General features: G+C 58.0%; 2 protein-coding genes across 3 annotated transcripts; both read right to left on the bottom strand.

Annotated features, from left to right (window-relative positions):
* Nucleotides 1-335: 335 nt before the first annotated feature.
* On the bottom strand, nt 336-2,525 carry MYG1 (MYG1 exonuclease). 2 transcript variants are annotated; one of them, XM_014893098.2, is made up of 7 exons: nt 2,334-2,525; nt 1,978-2,090; nt 1,753-1,912; nt 1,441-1,590; nt 1,245-1,367; nt 843-1,024; nt 336-765 (listed from the first exon to the last, which is right to left on the bottom strand). In XM_014893098.2, exons 1-7 carry the CDS (start codon nt 2,523-2,525, stop codon nt 585-587), a joined length of 1,101 nt encoding a protein of 366 aa, XP_014748584.1. In that variant the 3' UTR covers nt 336-584. The 2 variants fall into 2 exon arrangements, with proteins under 2 accessions (XP_014748584.1, XP_088036821.1); XM_088180695.1 differs by having other exon boundaries at nt 843-1,367; nt 2,334-2,515.
* Nucleotides 2,526-2,630: 105 nt separating this feature from the next.
* On the bottom strand, nt 2,631-16,955 carry VDR (vitamin D receptor). The gene is made up of 10 exons (XM_014893108.2): nt 16,910-16,955; nt 15,987-16,041; nt 10,345-10,495; nt 8,891-9,021; nt 5,923-6,107; nt 5,701-5,815; nt 5,139-5,310; nt 4,565-4,716; nt 4,144-4,260; nt 2,631-3,852 (listed from the first exon to the last, which is right to left on the bottom strand). The coding sequence occupies exons 3-10, from the start codon at nt 10,491-10,493 to the stop codon at nt 3,593-3,595; spliced, it is 1,281 nt and encodes a 426-aa protein (XP_014748594.1). The 5' UTR covers nt 10,494-10,495; nt 15,987-16,041; nt 16,910-16,955; the 3' UTR covers nt 2,631-3,592.
* Between the last annotated feature and the right edge of the window lie 1,128 nt (nt 16,956-18,083).

Below are 18,083 nucleotides of genomic sequence, written 5' to 3'. Positions count from 1 at the left end.
ACGGCGCTGCCCAGCGTCTCGTTGTGGCCGCCGGCCGGGGCCGGGGGAGCCTCCCCGGGGCAGCGGGACCGTCCCCGGCAGGGCTGGGGCAGCCCCAGCAGCAGCAGGAGCAGCCCGGCCGCCCGCATGACCCCGGGAACGCGCGGCTGGGAGGGGACGCGCCGTGACCCCCCCGCGCTGCTGGTGACACGCGGGTGGTGGCAGCGGGGGGGTGGCACCGGGTCTGTCCCTGTGCTCTGCAGGGGGGGGGTCACGGCTGTCCCTGAGTCACAGCAACCACTCAGTGTCACACGCAGCTCCCCCCGGGACCCCCTGAGCCCCCTCAACTGCGAATCCACTGGGCACACATTGGTTTTTACTGCTGCTGGCAGCACCAGGGACGTGACAGGAACAGGGACAAACTCCCAGGAAATGGAACCAAAAAGTCTCTGGCTGGGCTGGCAGCTGTGGCGCAGAGCACCTGGGAGGGGCTGCTCCCCCTCCTCAGCACAGCAAATCCCTCGGAGAATCCAGGATCCGAGCAGGAACGGTCCCTACAGCATCCCTGGGACCCCACACCGGGGTGACCCTGCTGGGGAAGGGGCTCACGTGCTCTCTGTGTTTCCCCCGAGCTCCAGCGTCCTCCGAGCCATCTCCAAGGCCCCCTCCCGGGTCCGGTTCCCCCCGATGAAGCCGCTGGCGTGGACGAAGACGCAGCCAGGAATTCCGGCCAGCTCGGACAGGGCCTCATCCCGCAGCCCCCGCCAGGCCTCGGGCAGGGGGAGCCTGTGGAGGACAGAGGGGTTGAGAGTGGTCCCAGCACCACACAGGGGGGCGTGGCAGGGCCAGGGGAGGGGTCTCACCGGCTCTGGAAGCTGTGGGGGGCTGTGGGGACGCTCTGTACCCGCCACTGCCCACCCCGGTCCGGGAACAGCACGAGCTGCAGGGGCCGGGGCAGGGCCAGCTCCCGCTCCAGCTGGAACAGGTGCTCCTTCCAGGGACAGCCCCCCTGCGACAGCTCCAGGACCTGCCCGCTGCCGTCCACCTGCGGGGGAGACACGCTGGGGACACGGGGGTGACCCCGAAACCACCCTGGGCTCGGCGTCCCCAAGACCTCGCAGTGCCCTCCTGCAGGGACGCAGATGCCATGCAGGATATGGGGTGCAAAGCTCCCCCCTGGAGGTTCCTACCGAAGGGATTTGGCCTCCCCACATCCCAATTCTCCTCCAGAATTCCAGGTTGCCCCTGGGCTGGCTCGGCATTACCTCGAAGCGGTGCCGGATGGCCTCTTCCACCAGCGCCCGCGCCGGCAGCCAGGCCCGGTGGTAGAAGTCCAGGCGCTCCAGGAACTCGCTGCCCACCAGCTCCATGGCCCTCCTGAAGCCCGCCTGGGGACAGGGGGTCAGCAGTGTCCCCGAGCAGGGTGCTCCTCACAGGGGGGTCCCCGGGGGCTGTCCTCACCTCGGTGTCCTGGTCGGGCTCGTTCCAGCGGGGGTTCAGGTGCCCCACGCGGGCGCTCAGGGTGGTGCTCAGGGCGTAGCGCGGCTCCCCCGCCGCCGGCGCGATCCCATTGTCCATGGCATCGATCTCCTCCACGAAGTTCTCGTAGAGCTGCGGACAGCGAGAGGGAAAGGGGACAGAGGAGGGGGAACAAGGAACAGTGGAAGGGGAACAGCGGGAGCAGTGAGGGGACAGCAGAGCTCAGCTTGGCTAGAAGAAGCCCAACTGCCCCAGCAGCCGCCACAAACTGGTCCCTGGCAGAGCCCCTGTCACCTTGTCATAGAGCGCTGTGACCACGGGCCCGTCCTCGGGCTGCCCCAGGAGCCCCGCGATGATCTGCGACCCGAAGTGACAATAGACGAGCCCGGCGCTGCTCAGCTTCGTGCTCCAGGGCTTGTCCGGCCGCAGGCTCCGCATTGACTCCGTGAAGGACCTGCGGGGCCACACGGTCACCCCAGGGACCCCTGGGGAGGCCGCTGTCCCCAGCGGGGGTCTCACCTCTGGTGGTGGTCGTAGCGGTGCCGCTCCGGGTCGTACTCGCCCCCCACGTCCACCACCACGTCACAGCCGGCCAGGCGCTGCGGGTCCCGCGTCCGCACGATCTCCGCGTCCTGCAGGGGACACGCGGTGAGGGTCCCCAGGGCTACCGGGGACCCCCCGGGAGCGGCTCCCAGTGAGGAGGGGGTGGGGGAGATAAAGGTGACACGCAGGTGGGACCGGGGACAGAAGGGCGGTCGCTGGGTGGGCTCAAGTGTCCCCACATGAGACTGAGAGAGGAGCGACCTGGAGGAAGACGCAGGGACCGGGCACCGCACGGTGCCCCGGTCCCGTACATGCCCCGGGCGGGACCATACCCGGTAGCGGGGCAGGAGGCGCAGCAGGAAACATGCCAGCGCCTCGTCGCAATGGAAGGTGCCGTCGTGGGTGCCGATGCGGGCGGCGGGCTCGGGGTGCGGCCGCTTGTGCCCGGCGCCGGTTCCTGTCCCGGTTCCAGCCCCGGTGGCGGCCATGAGCACGGACCGGGCGGCGCGCGCGGCAACGCGCATGGCGCGAGAGGCCACGCCCCCATGAGGCCACGCCCATATAACGTCAGCTCTTCCCGCCGGGTTTTTCCCGCGCTTGCCCGGGGCGGGACCAAGGCGCTGGTTGGGTGTGGCGGGCGCCCCCTGGCGGCCGGGACCGGGGACACAGGGACAGAAGGACAGAGGGACACACGGACACCTCCCCCAGCTCTGGGACAGACACACACGGTCCTGCACAGCCCCCGGGGGACCCAGGGACGGACACACAGGAAGGGACGGACACACGAGCCTAGGGCTGAGTTGATTTGCCCAAGCAGGAGTTTATTGGCCAGAGCCGGGGACCCTCTGGCCATTGGTCATAGCCTGAGGGGGCTGTGATGGCTCTTCCCAGGGGTCTGAAGCACCCCACCTCCCACATCCCCTTCCCAGGGTTTCCTCGGGGTGGGAACAAGGGCCTGGAGCCGGCTCCAGAACATGGCAGGGGGAGGAAGCCAAGCTGGATTTGGGATCCCAGGGGTCCCTGTCCCATCCCAGGGGCCATCACCACATTCCCCAGAGGGGTCCAGCTCCGAAGTGGGAGTGTCTCCTGGAGACCCCCCCTGCTCCGCCATTCCCAGGGAGTGCAAACAAAGCTCATCCTGCTCTTCCCTTTGAGGGTCGAGGACAAAATTTCCCCTCACGGGGCTTTCTCCGCTGCCTCTGGCTCATCCCAGTCCGGCGGCAGCAGCACACGGGGAATGTTGGAGCTGCGGGGCCATCGCCCATGGCAGCTCCTGGCCGGGATTTGGGGTGTCCGAGCCCAAGGGTGCTGTGGGATTTTGGGGGGAGCAGAGCAGGGCACGCACAGCGGCGCCCTGAGTTCATCTCCTCGCACTTCCCCTTCCCAGCGTTCGGAAAAAGAAGGGATTCGAGCAGCCCCAAAACCATCCACGGAGAGATCCACCAGCTCGCGGGGACGCTGCTCCTGGGACGGGGAAAAAACCCGAGCAGCGCTGCCAAACCCCAACCCCTGCTCGGGTTCACGGCCCCACTCCTCCCGGCACAGCCAGGGCTGGCTCTTCCCGGAACCATCCTGGGACATCTCCCGGCGCTCAGGAGATCTCGTTGCCGAACACCTCGAGCACGAGCGGCGTGAGCTGCATGCTGTGCTCGGGCTGGAAGGACAGACAGCGGTACTGCCGCGAGTGCTCCTCGTTCAGGCTGCGCAGGTCCGCCAGCTTCTGGATCATCTTGGCGTAGAGCAGGCGGCTGCCGGGCGGCGGGTGCCGGGCGCGGATGTAGCTCTGCAGCACCTCCGAGAGCCGCTCCTGCAGCGCCTCCACCCGCAGCGGCTCCTGCACGCCCGGCCGGTCTGGGGAGAGGGCAGCGCTCAGGGCAGTCCTTCCCTTCCGTGGGGCTTGGGGTCATTCCCTCCCTTTTCTGGGGTTTGAGAGTCTGGGGTGATTCCCTCCCTTCCGTGGGGTTTGGGGTCATTCCCTCTCTTTCGTCCCTTTTTAGGGTTTGGGGTTATAGGCCCCCTTTCGTGGCTTTTTAGGGTTTTGGGTGATTCCCTCCTTTTTGTCCCTTTTCAGGGCCAGCCTTACTTGGGGGTTTTTCCATCCCTTCTGTAGGTTTTTAGGATTTGGGGTGGGTTTGTCCCTACCTGGGGACAGGATGCAGATGGCCATGAGCAGCACATGCTCCTCCTCATGCAGGTTCAGCTTCTTCAGCCCCACCTGGAATTTCACCAGCGGCTCCAGCAGGTCCATGCTATGCCCGGCTGTGGAGAGAACAGAGCCTCAGAGGGACTCTGGAAAAGGCTCTTGTCCTCCAGAAGGGGATTTGTCCCTTTGGAAGAGGATTGTTCCCTCTGGAAGGGGATTTTTTTCAAGACATATTGGGGTAGCACTGGTGACATTGAGGTGGCACTAGAGAGATTGAGGAGCTGCCACTTGTCACCCCTCAAACCCCCAAAATTTGGGGTAGGAGCCGTCTCCTTTCTCAGCACAAAACCAGCCACAGAGGGAAGGCCCCACGGGGAGAAAAGCAGGGAATTTCAGGATTTGGGGCGGGGATTCCCTTACCCTGGGTGACATCGCTGACCCTGTACTTGAAGTCGTTGCTGCCGCAGGTCCAGGACATGTCCTCGAGGGTGAAGGACTGGTTGGAGCGCAGCATGATCACCTCGATGGCGCTGCACTTGAGCAGCACGATCTGGTCCTCTGCAGACAGATCCCTGCGAGAGGATTTGTCCTCTGGGTGGGGGTCAGGGTGCTCGGGGACAGAGGGGACACAGGACAGGCCCAGGAGGAGCTGCCACCCCCAGGGTGCTCACCAGGCCCTCAGTTGGGGCTCCCTCCCCAGAAATTGCCATCCCAGGTTTTTTTTCAGGTTTTTGCCCCAAATCTTGGAACGAACAGAACCTGAGGCCCTTCACAAACCCCTCGAGTGCTGCAGGAGATCTGGGTGTCTCCCTGATGGAATTTGGGTGCGTTTTCCAGGGTATTGGGAAAAGAGGAGAACCCCAGGGAGGGGGAGAGACAGAAAACAGATCTGGGAAGGGAACGGAGCTGAGGAATGGCTGGGAAGGAGAAACAGGGAAGGGCAGCACAGGATTCCCAGGAGTGGGAATCACCAGATCTGGGATCCAAGCCTCACCTGAATCCCGGGATCATCTTGGCAAAGCCGATCACCTTCTGGATGCTGTAGCTGACCAGGTCAGCCAGGTGTGGAAGCATGGAGAGCTGTGAGAATTCCAGGTTCATGGAGGAGCTCTCGTCCTGCTCCTCCGGCAGTGCCAGGTTGGGAAACGGCGCTGGCTCCGCAGAATCTGCCCAGAGGGAAACGCTCTGAGGGGGGTTTGCACTTCAGTGAGCCCCCACAGGAGGTGAAAAAGGCTCTGGAAAGCCAAATTCGGGTGCAACTGCTGCCCCTCTGGCCTCCAGAGGGCAGAGAGACGGGAACGTGGGTGGCTTTGAAGCCAGGTTTTCCTCAGGGTCAGGGCCAGTTTGGGATCCCATTCTGGGAATGTGGGATGAGGATGAAGAGGAGGAAGAGGAGCAGGGCAGACCTTCGTGGCGAGGTTAATTTGGGCTCTGGCACAACCCTTCCTCACCCCTGGAATTCGGGGTTTGGGGTGTCACCCCCAGCCCAAAGCGAGTCCTGGGGTCCCTCCCTGGCTCCCAACCCCAGTTTGGGGCCAGGAGGAACTGGGGCACACCTGGGAATGTGCCAAAGCTGAAGAGATCCGAGGAATCCTCCGAGGACAGGTCCTGGGTGAGGAGGGACGAGGATTTCGTGGCCCCTCTGCTGCTGGGGTTGCTCCTCACAGGGGGCTGGGGGAGAAAACAGAGAAAAATCCCTGAGGAGCGGGGCTGGCAGAGGGATTTGTGGATTTTGCAGGGGGAATTTGAGGGACAAAGGAGATTTTCGGGGTCAGTACCCGAAATTTGGTGAAGTCAGCATAGGTGGGGTCGTAGGTTTTGCGATGGGCCTCGAGCAGGATGTCGATGACTTTCTGCTGCTCCTCCGAGACTTTGGGCTTGAGGCTTTCCTTCAGTGCTTCCTCCTCCTTCCTCTTCAGGATCATCTCCCGCTTCCTCTGCACCTCTTCGTCCGTCAGGATGACTGGGAAAGGACGAGGGGCAGAATTAGGGATTGGAACAACCCCTGCATGCCACACCCACCCCCTGTAAAATCGCTTTTTCCACCTGGAAAATCCCTATTCCCCCTACAGCCCCTTAGCCCTGCCGTGCCCAGGAGGTTTCTGGTGCTTTCAGGCAAGGCTTTGGGGGCACCGAGGCCGTGCCAGCCCTGCCCCGTGCCTGCTCTGCTCCCTCCCTGTTTGCTCTCAAATCCCGATCCCGAAAGCCTTGGGGCCGCTGGGTTCACCGGGCTCCAGCTCCTCTCGGCTCCCAGCTGCCACCAGGGGTGTCCAACGCTGCTTCAGGGCAGTTTTAATCTGATTTTTAAGGTCAAGGCACAGCCAAACCTCCCCCGCCCTCAGGGTTGGGGCTTTATGGCTTTTATTGGGGTGGCGGCGCTCGGCAGCGGCCAAAGGTTGGGCACCACGCAAGGCTGGGCCTGTTTGTTTATGCAGAAGAAGCAGCCAGGGGCAATTTGGGCTCAAATCTTCACTTTTTTATCAACAGCTCCGAGCCCTGAGCGGTCTCAGAGGATAAAAAAGCACCAGGGAGCTGCACAAACCTCTGGGGTCCCAAATCCCGAGAGCCCCGGGGGGACAGAGCCCCCAAAAGCAGGAGCTGCCTTTCCTCAGCCCTTCCTCCAGGGACTGAGGCTTCCCAAAGGTTGGTTTGGAATTCCCTGGGTGCAGGGATCCACTACTGGAGAGTCAAGGTGGAGTGGAGGGCGAGAGGTCAGCAAAGGACGGGAGGAGCTCGGGGCTGGCAACCCTCAGCCTCCCCTGCTCCTTTGGCCAAGGGCGATTTTCCATTCTCCACTTTCCAGCCTTGCACAACCTCAGAGGGGCCTGGGACACCTCGGGAGGGGCTGGAAGGTCACTCCCACCTCTGCCATTGCCAGCTCCGTGGCTGCCTGGGGAGGAAAATCAGGATTTTGCCATTCCCCCATCCCAGTTTTTATCCCAAAAAGCACCAGATTCATGTGGGCACTGCCTGCTTGGGGTCACCCATCCCTGGCCATGCACAAGACCAGGAGCTATTAAAAATCCGTGAAGGAGGATTTTTAGGGATTATCAGGGAAGGATCCAAGGGAGCCTCAACATCCCTGAGGGACAGATGCCCCTCCCTCAGCTCCAAGCAGCTGCAAAAAGGCAGGGAAGGGGCAATTCCACATTTTCTGGCTCCCCGGCAGGTGGGAAAGGCCAGATTTCCCAGCCCGTTATCCAAGGGGAGAGAGCAGTGAGGAGGGGACAGGCCCTGGCTGAGAGCCGAGAGGGACAGCAGGAGAATTCCCAAATCCCAGGGGGGATTTTCCCTGCCTGCCGCCCCTGGCCTGCCCTGCTTGTCCCCAGACAGGCAGGAAGCCACGAACGTTTGGCCAGGCCGGTGTCCCGGGGCTGGCCGTGCCCTCGCTGCTCCGAGCCCCCGGCCCCTCGAGGGTTTGGGGTCACAGAATCCTCCAGGGGGACAAACCCCGACCCCAAACCGGGACTGGGAGCCAGGGGGGACCCCAGGCCCAAATTCCAGGCGTGGGGAAGGGTCTGCCTGGGTCAGAGCCCCACATGAGAGTCCGCCCTGCTCCTCTTCCTCCCTGTCCCACATTCCCTGAATCCCAACACCCTGTGGAAAACAGGGCCTTGAAACCTTCCCGATTCCCTTCTGCCGCCTAAAAATAACCCCAACCTTTCGTCCTCCCTCCTTTTTCCAGCAGCAAAGTCCATTTTTAGCTATTTTTAGCCTCTCTGGGCCAGTTTTGGTTAATCCAGGCAGGATTTGCTAACAGGGCTGTTTACACGTTAACTCCTGTGAGGAAAACATGGAGAAAACCACTGGAATTGGTGCCCAGGAACTTTCCAGCCCTTCCTAGGGAATTAACTGGCTGCTGGTGCAAATTAAAGCACTTCCCTCCTTAGGGGCTTCTCAAAAAGCAGGGACAGATCCCCAAAATTTGGAGACAGCCAGTGTGGGCTGTGGCCTTTTCCTCCCTCATCAACCTGCCAATCTCAAAGAATAAAAAAAATATCCAGGGATTTTTATCCGGATCATTGAATATGTAAGCATTTTTTTCCCCACAAACACCTCCAAATTCTGATTTTCTGAAGGCCCTGGGGTGACATCAGGCTCTGTTTGCTCCCTGTTTAGCACATCTGGGAAAGGGCCCTGCTTCCATATCCCGAATTTACAGCTCCATGGACACCCTGGCCACAGTCTCCCAGCAGAAAAGGTTTGGTTGGAGCTCTCCAGGAGCACCCAGCTCCTCCCCAGCACCTCAAACACGTTTTATTTTTAAAAGCCACTTATCTCTAAATACACCCGGAGAAAACAAACATTTGGGCCACATTTGTATGTTTGGACTGGGCTTAAAAACTGCTTTAATTCCCTCTGCTGTTGACTTAAGTCCCTGCTTTATTCCACATGGAAAAAAGGCTCAGAAAAAAAAAAAATCCCAGAGGGAGAAGAGGACAACTCAACCCGGCTCCAGGGGCATGGGGAAATTCATCCAGCTCTCCCCGTGGAGCAGGGAAAATGCTGGAAAAGAGGATTTTCAGAGACACTGGGAGCCAGGGAGCCGATTTTCCTCAAAAAACCAGGAAAATCCACGAGAAAACAACTCCTGGGTGGGAAGGAATCATTAAACCAGCTGCACTCAATCATTACCCGCTGCTTCCTCTGCCCTTTGCATCCCCCTGGGACGTTCCCAGTGCCACCCCTGGCCCCAGGGACAGGGACAGGCTCGGCCCCTGGGCTCATTCCCAGCTGGACACTCACATTCCTTCATCATGCCGATGTCCAGGCAGCGCTTGAGCCGGCAGGCCTGGCAGTGCCGCCGGTTGTCCTTGGTGATGTGGCAGTCCCCGCTGAAGGGACAGGTGAACATGGCCTTCCTCTTCATGCTCCTCCTGGAAAAGAGCAGGAAAAGGCAAAGACCCTCCTGGGGATGGATTCCCACTGTTCTGGCTGATGCTCCAAACGCTGGGAGCTTCAGGCACTGCTGGAAGAGGGAAATTTCCCACAGGGAAACATCCAAGTGTTCAGGCACAGGTTTAACCCAGAATGGTTTGGGGGGAAATGACCTTGAACCCAGCCTGAGCCCCTTCCACCAAACCAGGCTGCTCTAAGCCCAGCCCAGCCCAGCCCGATGGGTTTAAGAAGGTTTTTGGGTCCAAACAGGGTGGAAGGATTGCACAGAAACCCCCCTGGCAGCAAAACAAACCTGAGCTGGGGTTTAAGGCGAGCCTCCCTAAGCCCGGCTTTGCTGGCAGAACTGGCCTGAGCACATTTTGGGTATGCAGGGAGAGGAATTCTCGCTGCAGGACACAGAGAAAGGAGCCCGAAAATGACAACCTTGAGCTGCAGCAAAACCACAGCACGGCCCGGGCGGAGCGGGAACGTGGAGCAAAGGGACAAAGGGTCAGAGCCAAAATAATCCAGGGAAAAAGGGCCAGAGCCTTCCAGGAAAAAGGGTCAGAGCCAGAACCTTCCTGGGATAAAGGGTCAGAGCCAAAATACTCCACAAAAAGCTCCTTTTTTTCCATGAAAACTCAGGGAAAAGCAGGGAATGCAAAAACAATGAGGCCATGGAGCAGGGAAAAACATTCCCAGGGCTCAGGACAGCCCAAAATTCCAGGTTTGGAAAGAAAATTGCAGCTTGGGTGGCTCCGGAGGCTCCCAGGGTGACACTGGAGCCAGGCTGGGATTCCATGGAAACCATTCCCAGGCGGATTTGGGATCCTAGGGGCTAAAAGCAGAGAATTCCAGGCCTGATTCCTGGCCTGGAATGGGGGAATTGCTTTGGGGATGGGGGCAGAATTCCCAGGGTGACACAGAATTCCGAAAGGGGACAACAAACTTCCCTGGAAATGCTGGATTTTGGGAAGAGCTGCTCCAGAGGATCTCCCGTCCTTCCTCATCCCCCAATCCCAGAGGTTTTTGAGGAGATTTTAGGGCTTTCTGGCTCAGGAAAAATCCCAATTTGTGACCCCAGAGGAGTCCTGGAGCACTGCAAGGCTCCAAGATCCATGAAAAATCGTAGAAAGACAGGGAAAAAGCCATCCCAAGGTACCAAACTAACAAAAAAAAAAAAAAAATTATTTCCCCCCCTTAAACCATGGGAACGTGGCACCACCCGGAATTCCGGGGCCCGCGCCAGGATCCGATGGGATTCCCTCTGGGACTCCCGAGGTTTTTTCGGGATGGGGGCGTTCCCAGGGGTGGGGGCCCACCTGAAGAAGCCCTTGCAGCCCTCGCAGGTCATGGCGTTGAAGTGGAAGCCGGTGGCTTTGTCCCCGCAGACGCCGCAGATCCGGGACACGTTCCGCTCGGGATCCCCGCCGGGATCGGCCAGGGACGTGCTGGAAGCGCCCGGCTCCATGGCTGGGAGGGGAAAAACTGGGATTTGTCACCAAAGTTCAGGGCTTTTCTTTGAATTCCTCCTGATTCGGGGCAAAGTTGGGGTTTTAGTCCTAAAATTATCCCTAAAATTCAGGATTTTTCCTTGGTTTTCCCCTGATTTGGGCAAGGAATTTTTATTCCTGTTGCTTCTGGGAATTAAAACCACCCCACAAATCCAATTTTCGGGATTCTGGAATGCTGGGAAAGCTCTGGGATTGGGAGAGGCTCAATTAGTGCCTCACTAATGAGGGAAAACAACCCCAAGGCTCCTTAAAAATTCCCAGTGTCTCTGGACAGATTTTCCTTTTAAAAAGGGGAAAAAAGTGTTTTTTTTCCTATTCCAAACCTGCCCATTCCCAAATTCCAGTGGCGCCTTTAAATCCACTAAACTCCATTAAATCCCAATTAAAGAATTCCCTCTGCTCTGAGGCTGTTTTCCAGGGATTCCCGAATGGGATTTTGGGGCTTTCCATGGAATTCCCTGGGACAGCATTCTCCTCTCCCTCACCATTCCCACCCAAAGCCTGGATTTTCACCTTCATTCCTTTAATTCCTTTGGAATTTTGCTTTCCTTTGGATTTTTCCAGACAGGCCTCGGGGTTGGGCTGGAGGATCCCTTCCCATGGAATCGTGTCCCCAAACCACCAATCCCAAACTGAGAATTCCCGAAGCCCCAAAGGAGCTGCTCCACTGGGACATTCCAGATAAATAAAAATCCAAGGAAAATCAGGAGAGGGAAGGGGTGAAAGTTTCCCAACGGAATCGGAGCAAAGAGCAGGGACAGATCCAACGCCCTGGGAATTCTGGCTGGGAAAAACGAGCCCAGCAACTCCAGAACTCCCAGCCCTGGCACAGGAGGGAACTCTGGGATGAGGAACTTGAGATCCACAGGTCCCAGTTTTCTCTCCATCCCATATAAAATTGGGAATATTCCAGGTCAAACCCTTGGATTGCCATTCCCTGTGTTCCAAACACATCCTACTGCTCATTTTAAATGGGAAAAATACAACGAAGCTAAGCTTTTCCTGGGACTTTCCCAGAAAAAGATCCCTCCATGGAAAAGCTTTCTCCCTTTTCCAAGGAAAAACCCTGAAAAATGCAAGAACAGGAATACTCCCCACAGAATCTTCCCTGGTGCTCCCTGAACCCTTCCTGGGTTTCCTCCTCCTGCCCCAAATTCTTCTCTTTGCTCCTTTAGTTCCCCAATCCTTAATTCCAGGCAATCCAAGGAATCCTTCCTCTCATATACCAAGAAAACCCCAGGGAAGGCCGACAGGCAGAAGCTGCCCCTGCTTGTGGCAAATTCCAGAACTCCTCTGGAGCTTCTCCCTGGATTTCGAAATATTCCCAAACAGGTTCTGGCTCCGTCACCCTCTGGGGAGGGAAAACCACCCCAGGAAAATGCAACTCCCAGGAATTTTCAACTTTTTTTTTTTTTTTTTAAACTATCTTCAGCCTCTCTTGGGCTTTTTTTGCTCCAAAAGGAGGAAAATTCCAGCAAAATGGTCCTGAAATGTACCCAGAAAACAGGGATTAGGGAGAGGAGCTGGAATTTGGGGAATTTCAACCTTAATTCCCTGGGTTGGAGCAAGGATTATTGGAAGTCACTGGGACAGGCCCCCTGGGAAAGTTTAGGGTGGATTTTATGGAAAATTCCTCATCCAGAGGGTGGTCAAGCACTGGAAAAGCTTCCCAGGGACTGGGCAGGACCCTGGGGCCTCCAGAGCCCAAGGAAGTTTTGGAAAACACTCTTGGATATTTGGGGTTTTTGTGCCCAGTGGGGGGCCAAGAGCTGGGCAGGGTGATCCCAGTTTGGGATTTTCCAGGACTCTGAGGCAGGGTGATCCCAGTTTGGGATTTTCCAGGACTCTGAGGCAGGGTCCAGGATCCGAGGCCTTGGGATCCCCCTGGGATCGGGGCCCTTCCAGGCCACGGCCCTGCCCCACAATAAACTCATTTCCCAACATTCCTGCTGGCCAAAGGCCGATTTCCAAAGCCATTCCCAGCAGGAGAAACCCCTTGGATTTGGCTGAGGGGGATTTTTGGTGTGGAATGTCCAAAATCCACCCAAAATTCCCTCCCAATATCGAGCATGACAGGAGTGAAAGGCCCATCCCTGTGTGGGAGTGGAGAGACAAAATATGAGCCTGGAAATGCCAATTTTTGGGCAAAAAGGGCCAAAAACGCAGTGTATCCTGGATTTCCCTCCAGTGGGAGCCTTTCAGTGGGATATTTCCAATTTTAGATGGTAAAAAACCCCCAGATTTAAGTCCTGTAATCTCTGATATTATCCTCAAAGCAGGAATATTTGCTGCTACAAGGCCTTCCCAAAAAACTCCAGTGTCCCTAAAAGCCTCCAGAGACACAAACCCAACCCAGTCCCTGCTAAACCTTCCCAGAAATTATGACTTTTCCTTGGAAAAGGAATTTTGGGTGGGCTCACAGCCCCCCATGCTGTTCAGAGACCCCAAACCAGGTTTTGGGGAGGGTCACAAGGGCGAGCTGGATCCCAAATCCCGACTTTTCCCACCTGTCTGGACAAGCCAGGAGGAAAATTCCAACTGATCTCAGCACGTGACGGGGCCTGGCCCTGCCCTGTTCCTTCCATGGCAATTCTCCTGCTGCTGGAACTGATCAGAAATTGGGGGAAATTCTGATTTTCCCCTTCCCCAGAGGAGCTGCAGCATTCCCAGCCCAACTGGAGCAGGAATTGCTCCTCCTGGGGTTTAGAAAGACCCAAAATTGACATTTTTTTTGTCCTGTGAGCAAAGCCCTGCCCTGAACCTGCTCCCCCTCCTTCCAGGATCCCAAATCCCCCTTGGATTCAGGAATCACATCCTACCTCACCCTTCTCCCTGACAGCTTTGGGACACAACCATTCCCAGACATTTTGTCCCCAAGTTTTCTGGCTGGAATTGCCACCCCTGGGAGTAGGGAAGAGAATCTCTAAGGAATGAAAGAGCCCCAAAATCCCAATTTTGAGGCCCTGTCCCAGGCAGTGTCCTCAGGGGAGACAGGGACCACCCTGGGCAGCAGCAGGACACAAATCCAGGTTTTTCCCATGCAATTCTTGGAGTGCCCCAGCCCCTCAGGAAGGGATTGTGGAGCCCAGGACTCCCCCAGGCCCACGAATGGCACCAGAACGCCAGGAGTAAATGGGAAAAGACCACAGAATTCCAAAAAAACTGCTGGGAAGGGCTCTCCCTATTTGAGAAAAAAGCCCAAAGCAGAGGTGGAAGGGCGGCAGCAGCAGCAGCCCCACACTGTGGAATAAAATCCTCTTTTTATGCTGGAAGCAGCCCCAGAATAGCCCCGGGAAGGTGTGGAGCCTCACAAGCGATTCCCAGGAAATCTGGGATTTGCTGTCCCCTCCCAGGGCCATGTCCTGGGCTAACAGCAGAGCTGGGCCTTGTCAGGCTCCTGAGCAGGGGATTTCTGGAGATGGGAGGGATTTTTTGGGAGCTCTCTGGGGCAGCAGGGACAGGAGAGCCCAAGTCCCTGTCCATTCCCTGGGATGCGCCTGGAGGAAAAGGGAATTTTCACAGAAGGTCCTGCCTTGGAGCTGGAAAAGGAGCCTTTAGAGGCCCCAAATCCCTGTCCACTCCCTACCCCGGGATGTGCCAGGTGGAAAAGGGAATTCTCATTCCCCAGAATATCGAATTGCCCAAGGAAGGAGGAGGAGTGAGAATGATGCAGCAGCCAGAGCTGTTGCAGTCTGGAATTGGGAAACTGGAGCAGCAGCCACGCCTGGGGCATGGAGAAGGTGGGAAAAGCCTCAGGAAACGGCTCCAGCTTTTCCAGAGAAAAACTGGGAAGGCTTCATGTGCCAAAAATCCCCTTTTCCACCCAATTTGCCTCTGGAAGCAGGGGCACTCAGGAAAGGAGAATCCAGAAGAACCTGGAGCAGCTCCCGGGATTCTTGGCAATGAGGAAATGCCATAGGATGCCCGGATCGAAATTCCAGGTGCTGTTTTCCAGCGTTTTTCCGCCCCTTTTCCGTTTATTGGTGGCGGGAAAGGGTGAGGGTTGAGCTGATAAGGGCCGAGATAAGAGCGATGGGCCCGGGGAGGAGCTGAGTCAGCACCGGCTGGAGGTGAAGTGGCAGCACCGGGGGTGGCACCGGGGACATCCTGGCACTGCCACCTCCGGCAGATTTTTGTTCCATTCACGCCTCAATTTAATCTTAATTTCCCTGCATTTTTGCTCCCTTTGTTTTCGCCCTATTTTCCCTGGATTTTTCTTATCCCTCCTCACTTTCCCCATCATGCCCCTGAATTTATTTATTTATTTACTTTCAATTTTAATTCCCAGAACCATTCCCATTCTTCTCCTCTTCAGGCTCCTATTTCCATCTCAGCCCACCTCTAGCCAAGACTTTTCCTCTCCCAATCCCTGGCAATTCCAGAATTTCCCCTCAGGGAGCTCGGGCTAGCCCGGCTCTGCTTTGGCTCAGCCACAGGAGGTTAAATATTATTCCCTAGAGAAGGATTAGCCATTAAATGGGAAAAAAACCTCCTGGATTTTCCATTTATTCCTCACTAAACACAGTGGGATTCAGGGAAACAACCCCCAGCCATGAGCCCAGGTACGTTGTTACCTGGGAAAAATCAGATTTTTGGGATTTTTGTTATTGCTGGGACATCTCAGTCCTGATCTAGTCACGCCCTGGAGATCTGGGGCAGACATCTCCCATCATCCTCATCATCATCCACATCATCATATCCCAGATCTTCCTCGCTCTGGGATTCCAGAAGGAAGCCAACCTCACCCTGGCACTTTTCCCTCCTTTATTTCACCTTATTTCTGCCAGTCCAGCCCAACCCGAGGCTTTTTAAACTTAATTTCACTTTATTTATGCCATTTTTGCTCGCCTTGGTTTCCCCATATTTCTCTGGATTTTTGCTCTCCTCAGACTTGGGGGTTTCACCATTTCCCTGGATTTCTCTCCATTTACCCTCGGGTTTAATCTTCATTTCCCTGGATTTTTCTCCCCTCACTGCCCAATTTCCCAGGATTTAATCTGAATGTCCTTAGATTCTTGCTCCCCTTGATTTCCCCATAATTTCCCTGGATTTTTCCCTCTCTCTTCCCCGGGTTTAACTCGGATTTCCCGGGATTTTTGCCCCGCTCACACCTTGCTTTCCCCATCACCTTCCTGGATTTTTGCTCCCCTTGGCTCCCCGGGTTTCCCCCCTCTTCCCTGAGTTTAACCGCAATTTCCCGGGATGTTCGTGTCCCGCCGCGGCCGCGGCTCCTGCCCCGAGCCGGAGGAAGATGAGTCACGGGCGGCTCCGGGGGAGGAGGAGGCGCCGCAAAAACGTCGCTTCTCCCGAAAACCTCTTTTCCGAGAAAAAAACCCCAACTCTTCTCAAAACTCCAGCCTTGAAAAGGAGAGGAAGGAGCGGCTCAGCCGTCCCAAAAACTCTTTCGTGGAGGATCCCCCAATGCCTGGTGCATAAAAATCCCCCCGTACCTTGATTTTCCTGGGGCTGGCACGGCTCGGGGTCGCTCCAAAATACGGGAAGGCGCTGGGGAATTAAAAAGGAGGGCTATTAATGTCGTGCCGGAGGGGCTCAGCTCCCCAAAATACCCGAATTGGGACCTTGAACGTGGGTTTAAACGGGGCGCTTAACTACGAGAGCAGCCAGAAACCCTAAAAATCGCATGACAGAAACCCTAAAGCCACATAAACACCCCCACGGCCCCCCAGAAATTTCCCGGTTTCGAAGGCCCCAAAAAGGGGGGAGCCCCAGAGCGGGGGAGAACAGCGGTGCCTTTCCGGGATGTGGGGACGCCCCGAAGCGCCCCAAAACTCCCAGGTGAACTCAGACGCCTGCAGGTGGTCAGGGCTGAGGCTGGACAGTCCCGGACCCCCCAAAACCAGGAGCCACCCCCACAACGGGACGGGGACACCCCTAACCCCCATGGGATGCGAATTTTGGGAAGGAAAAGCCCCCAGAGCCCCCAGCCGAGGGCGAACACGGGGGACCGGGGGGATCTCACAGGGGACCCCCGACCCCTCCCAGGGCACCGAGGGGGGTCCGGCACACTCGGGACCCCCAAGCCAGCACGGAAATAGCGCGAACCAAACCAGGAAGCACCGGGCAGCCTCAACGCCCGCCCCGTGTCCCGCCTGCCGGCAGGGACACCCGGGAAGCGCCCCGTGCCTGCGTCCCGTCACCCCCAAGGTACCCCCACAGCCCCCCGCATCCCGGTTCCCGTGGAACAGCCACCCGCGCTCGCCCGCAGCGAGCACCTCCGGTGTGCCGGGGAGCGCCGGAGTCACGGCGGGCGCTGAGCAGGACAGGACAGAGCAGAGCAGAGCAGAGCAGGATAGGACAGAACTTGTACCCGGTGTCCCCCCAAGGTTCCCCCCCGGTATCCCCAGCCCAGTACCTGAGCCCTGGCCCCGCTGCCACCCGCGCCCCGCCCGCTGCCGCCTTTTGACGGGAACCGGCGCCGCGGCCCCGCCCCCTCCGTGCCCCAATGCCAGAGCGGCACCGCCTTGGCCACGCCCACACAGCCATATAAGGTCCGTTATGGGCGTGGTCTCCGTGAGGGGGCGTGGCGAGGATTTGCACGTGGCCCCCCGGTAGCGCGGGGGCTTCCCCGGAGGAGCCGCTCGGGGTCCCGGGGCCGCTGCCCCCCGGACCCTCTGTGCCCTCCGGACTCCCCCTGACCCCCGAACCCCCGCCGCCCCCCCCCGCCTCCCTGCTGCCCGCCCGCCCCCTCTGCCCAGCCTGTCCTTGCTGCCCACTCTACCCCTTCTCCCGCACCCAGGACCGCCCGGCTGGGCAGGGGACTCTTGGCGTGCCAGCGCCCGGCGCTTTGGGAGCTGCCACTCCTCCAGAAAGTCCAGTGGGCCCGGGCAGCTGATCCAGCTCCCAGTGAGTGCCCAGCGCTGTACTGGGACAGGACAAACGCCACCAGCACCAGAGTGCCACCCCCAGCACTCCTGGCTCTTTGCAGGCTCAGCTGCTCCCGTTGTCCCCACAGAACCCCGAGGGTGATCCGAGCCTGGGGACCCGCAGGATACATGGATTTAGCTGCTCCTGAAGCACCTGAGAGTGTTTGGGACAGAGTAAGAACCGACCTTGACCATCGAAAATCTCGTTACTGGTGACTCGGAATGTGGGATTTTGGGCAGAGCCAGCTCAACACAACACAACCCAAAGATGCTCTGTTGCCTGGGCACGCTACATCCCTAGTCAAAAAAAATCGGGATATTCGGCAATTTCCCCCTTCCCATCCTCAAACACCCACCCAGGATGCAGCCACCTGCAACACCGAATAAAGCAGCGAGAAGCGCTCCCAAAAAAACCCTGCTGGTGCTCTCAGAGTTTATCGGTGTCCCCTAAACCCAAAATCCCGGGAGCAAGCGAGCCCCCGGCGCCGCGGAACCCCCGCAGCCGCGGGCACCGGGTTCAGCAGCCGCGGTTTGCGTGGGGAAAACGTTTCGAAATCGCCTTTAAATTGATTTAATGACGGCGAGGAAGGGAAAACAACGTCTGGGAATAAATGGGAGCTCATCAGAGGCAATTTCGTGGCGCGAAAGGATTTCAGGAAGGTG

The sequence above is a fragment of the Sturnus vulgaris genome, chromosome 30 (genome assembly GCF_052056855.1).
Source record: "Sturnus vulgaris isolate bStuVul1 chromosome 30, bStuVul1.hap1, whole genome shotgun sequence".
NCBI lineage: Eukaryota > Metazoa > Chordata > Aves > Passeriformes > Sturnidae > Sturnus > Sturnus vulgaris.
Note: the sequence above shows the minus strand (reverse complement) of the source record. Positions and strands in the feature narration are given on the sequence as shown.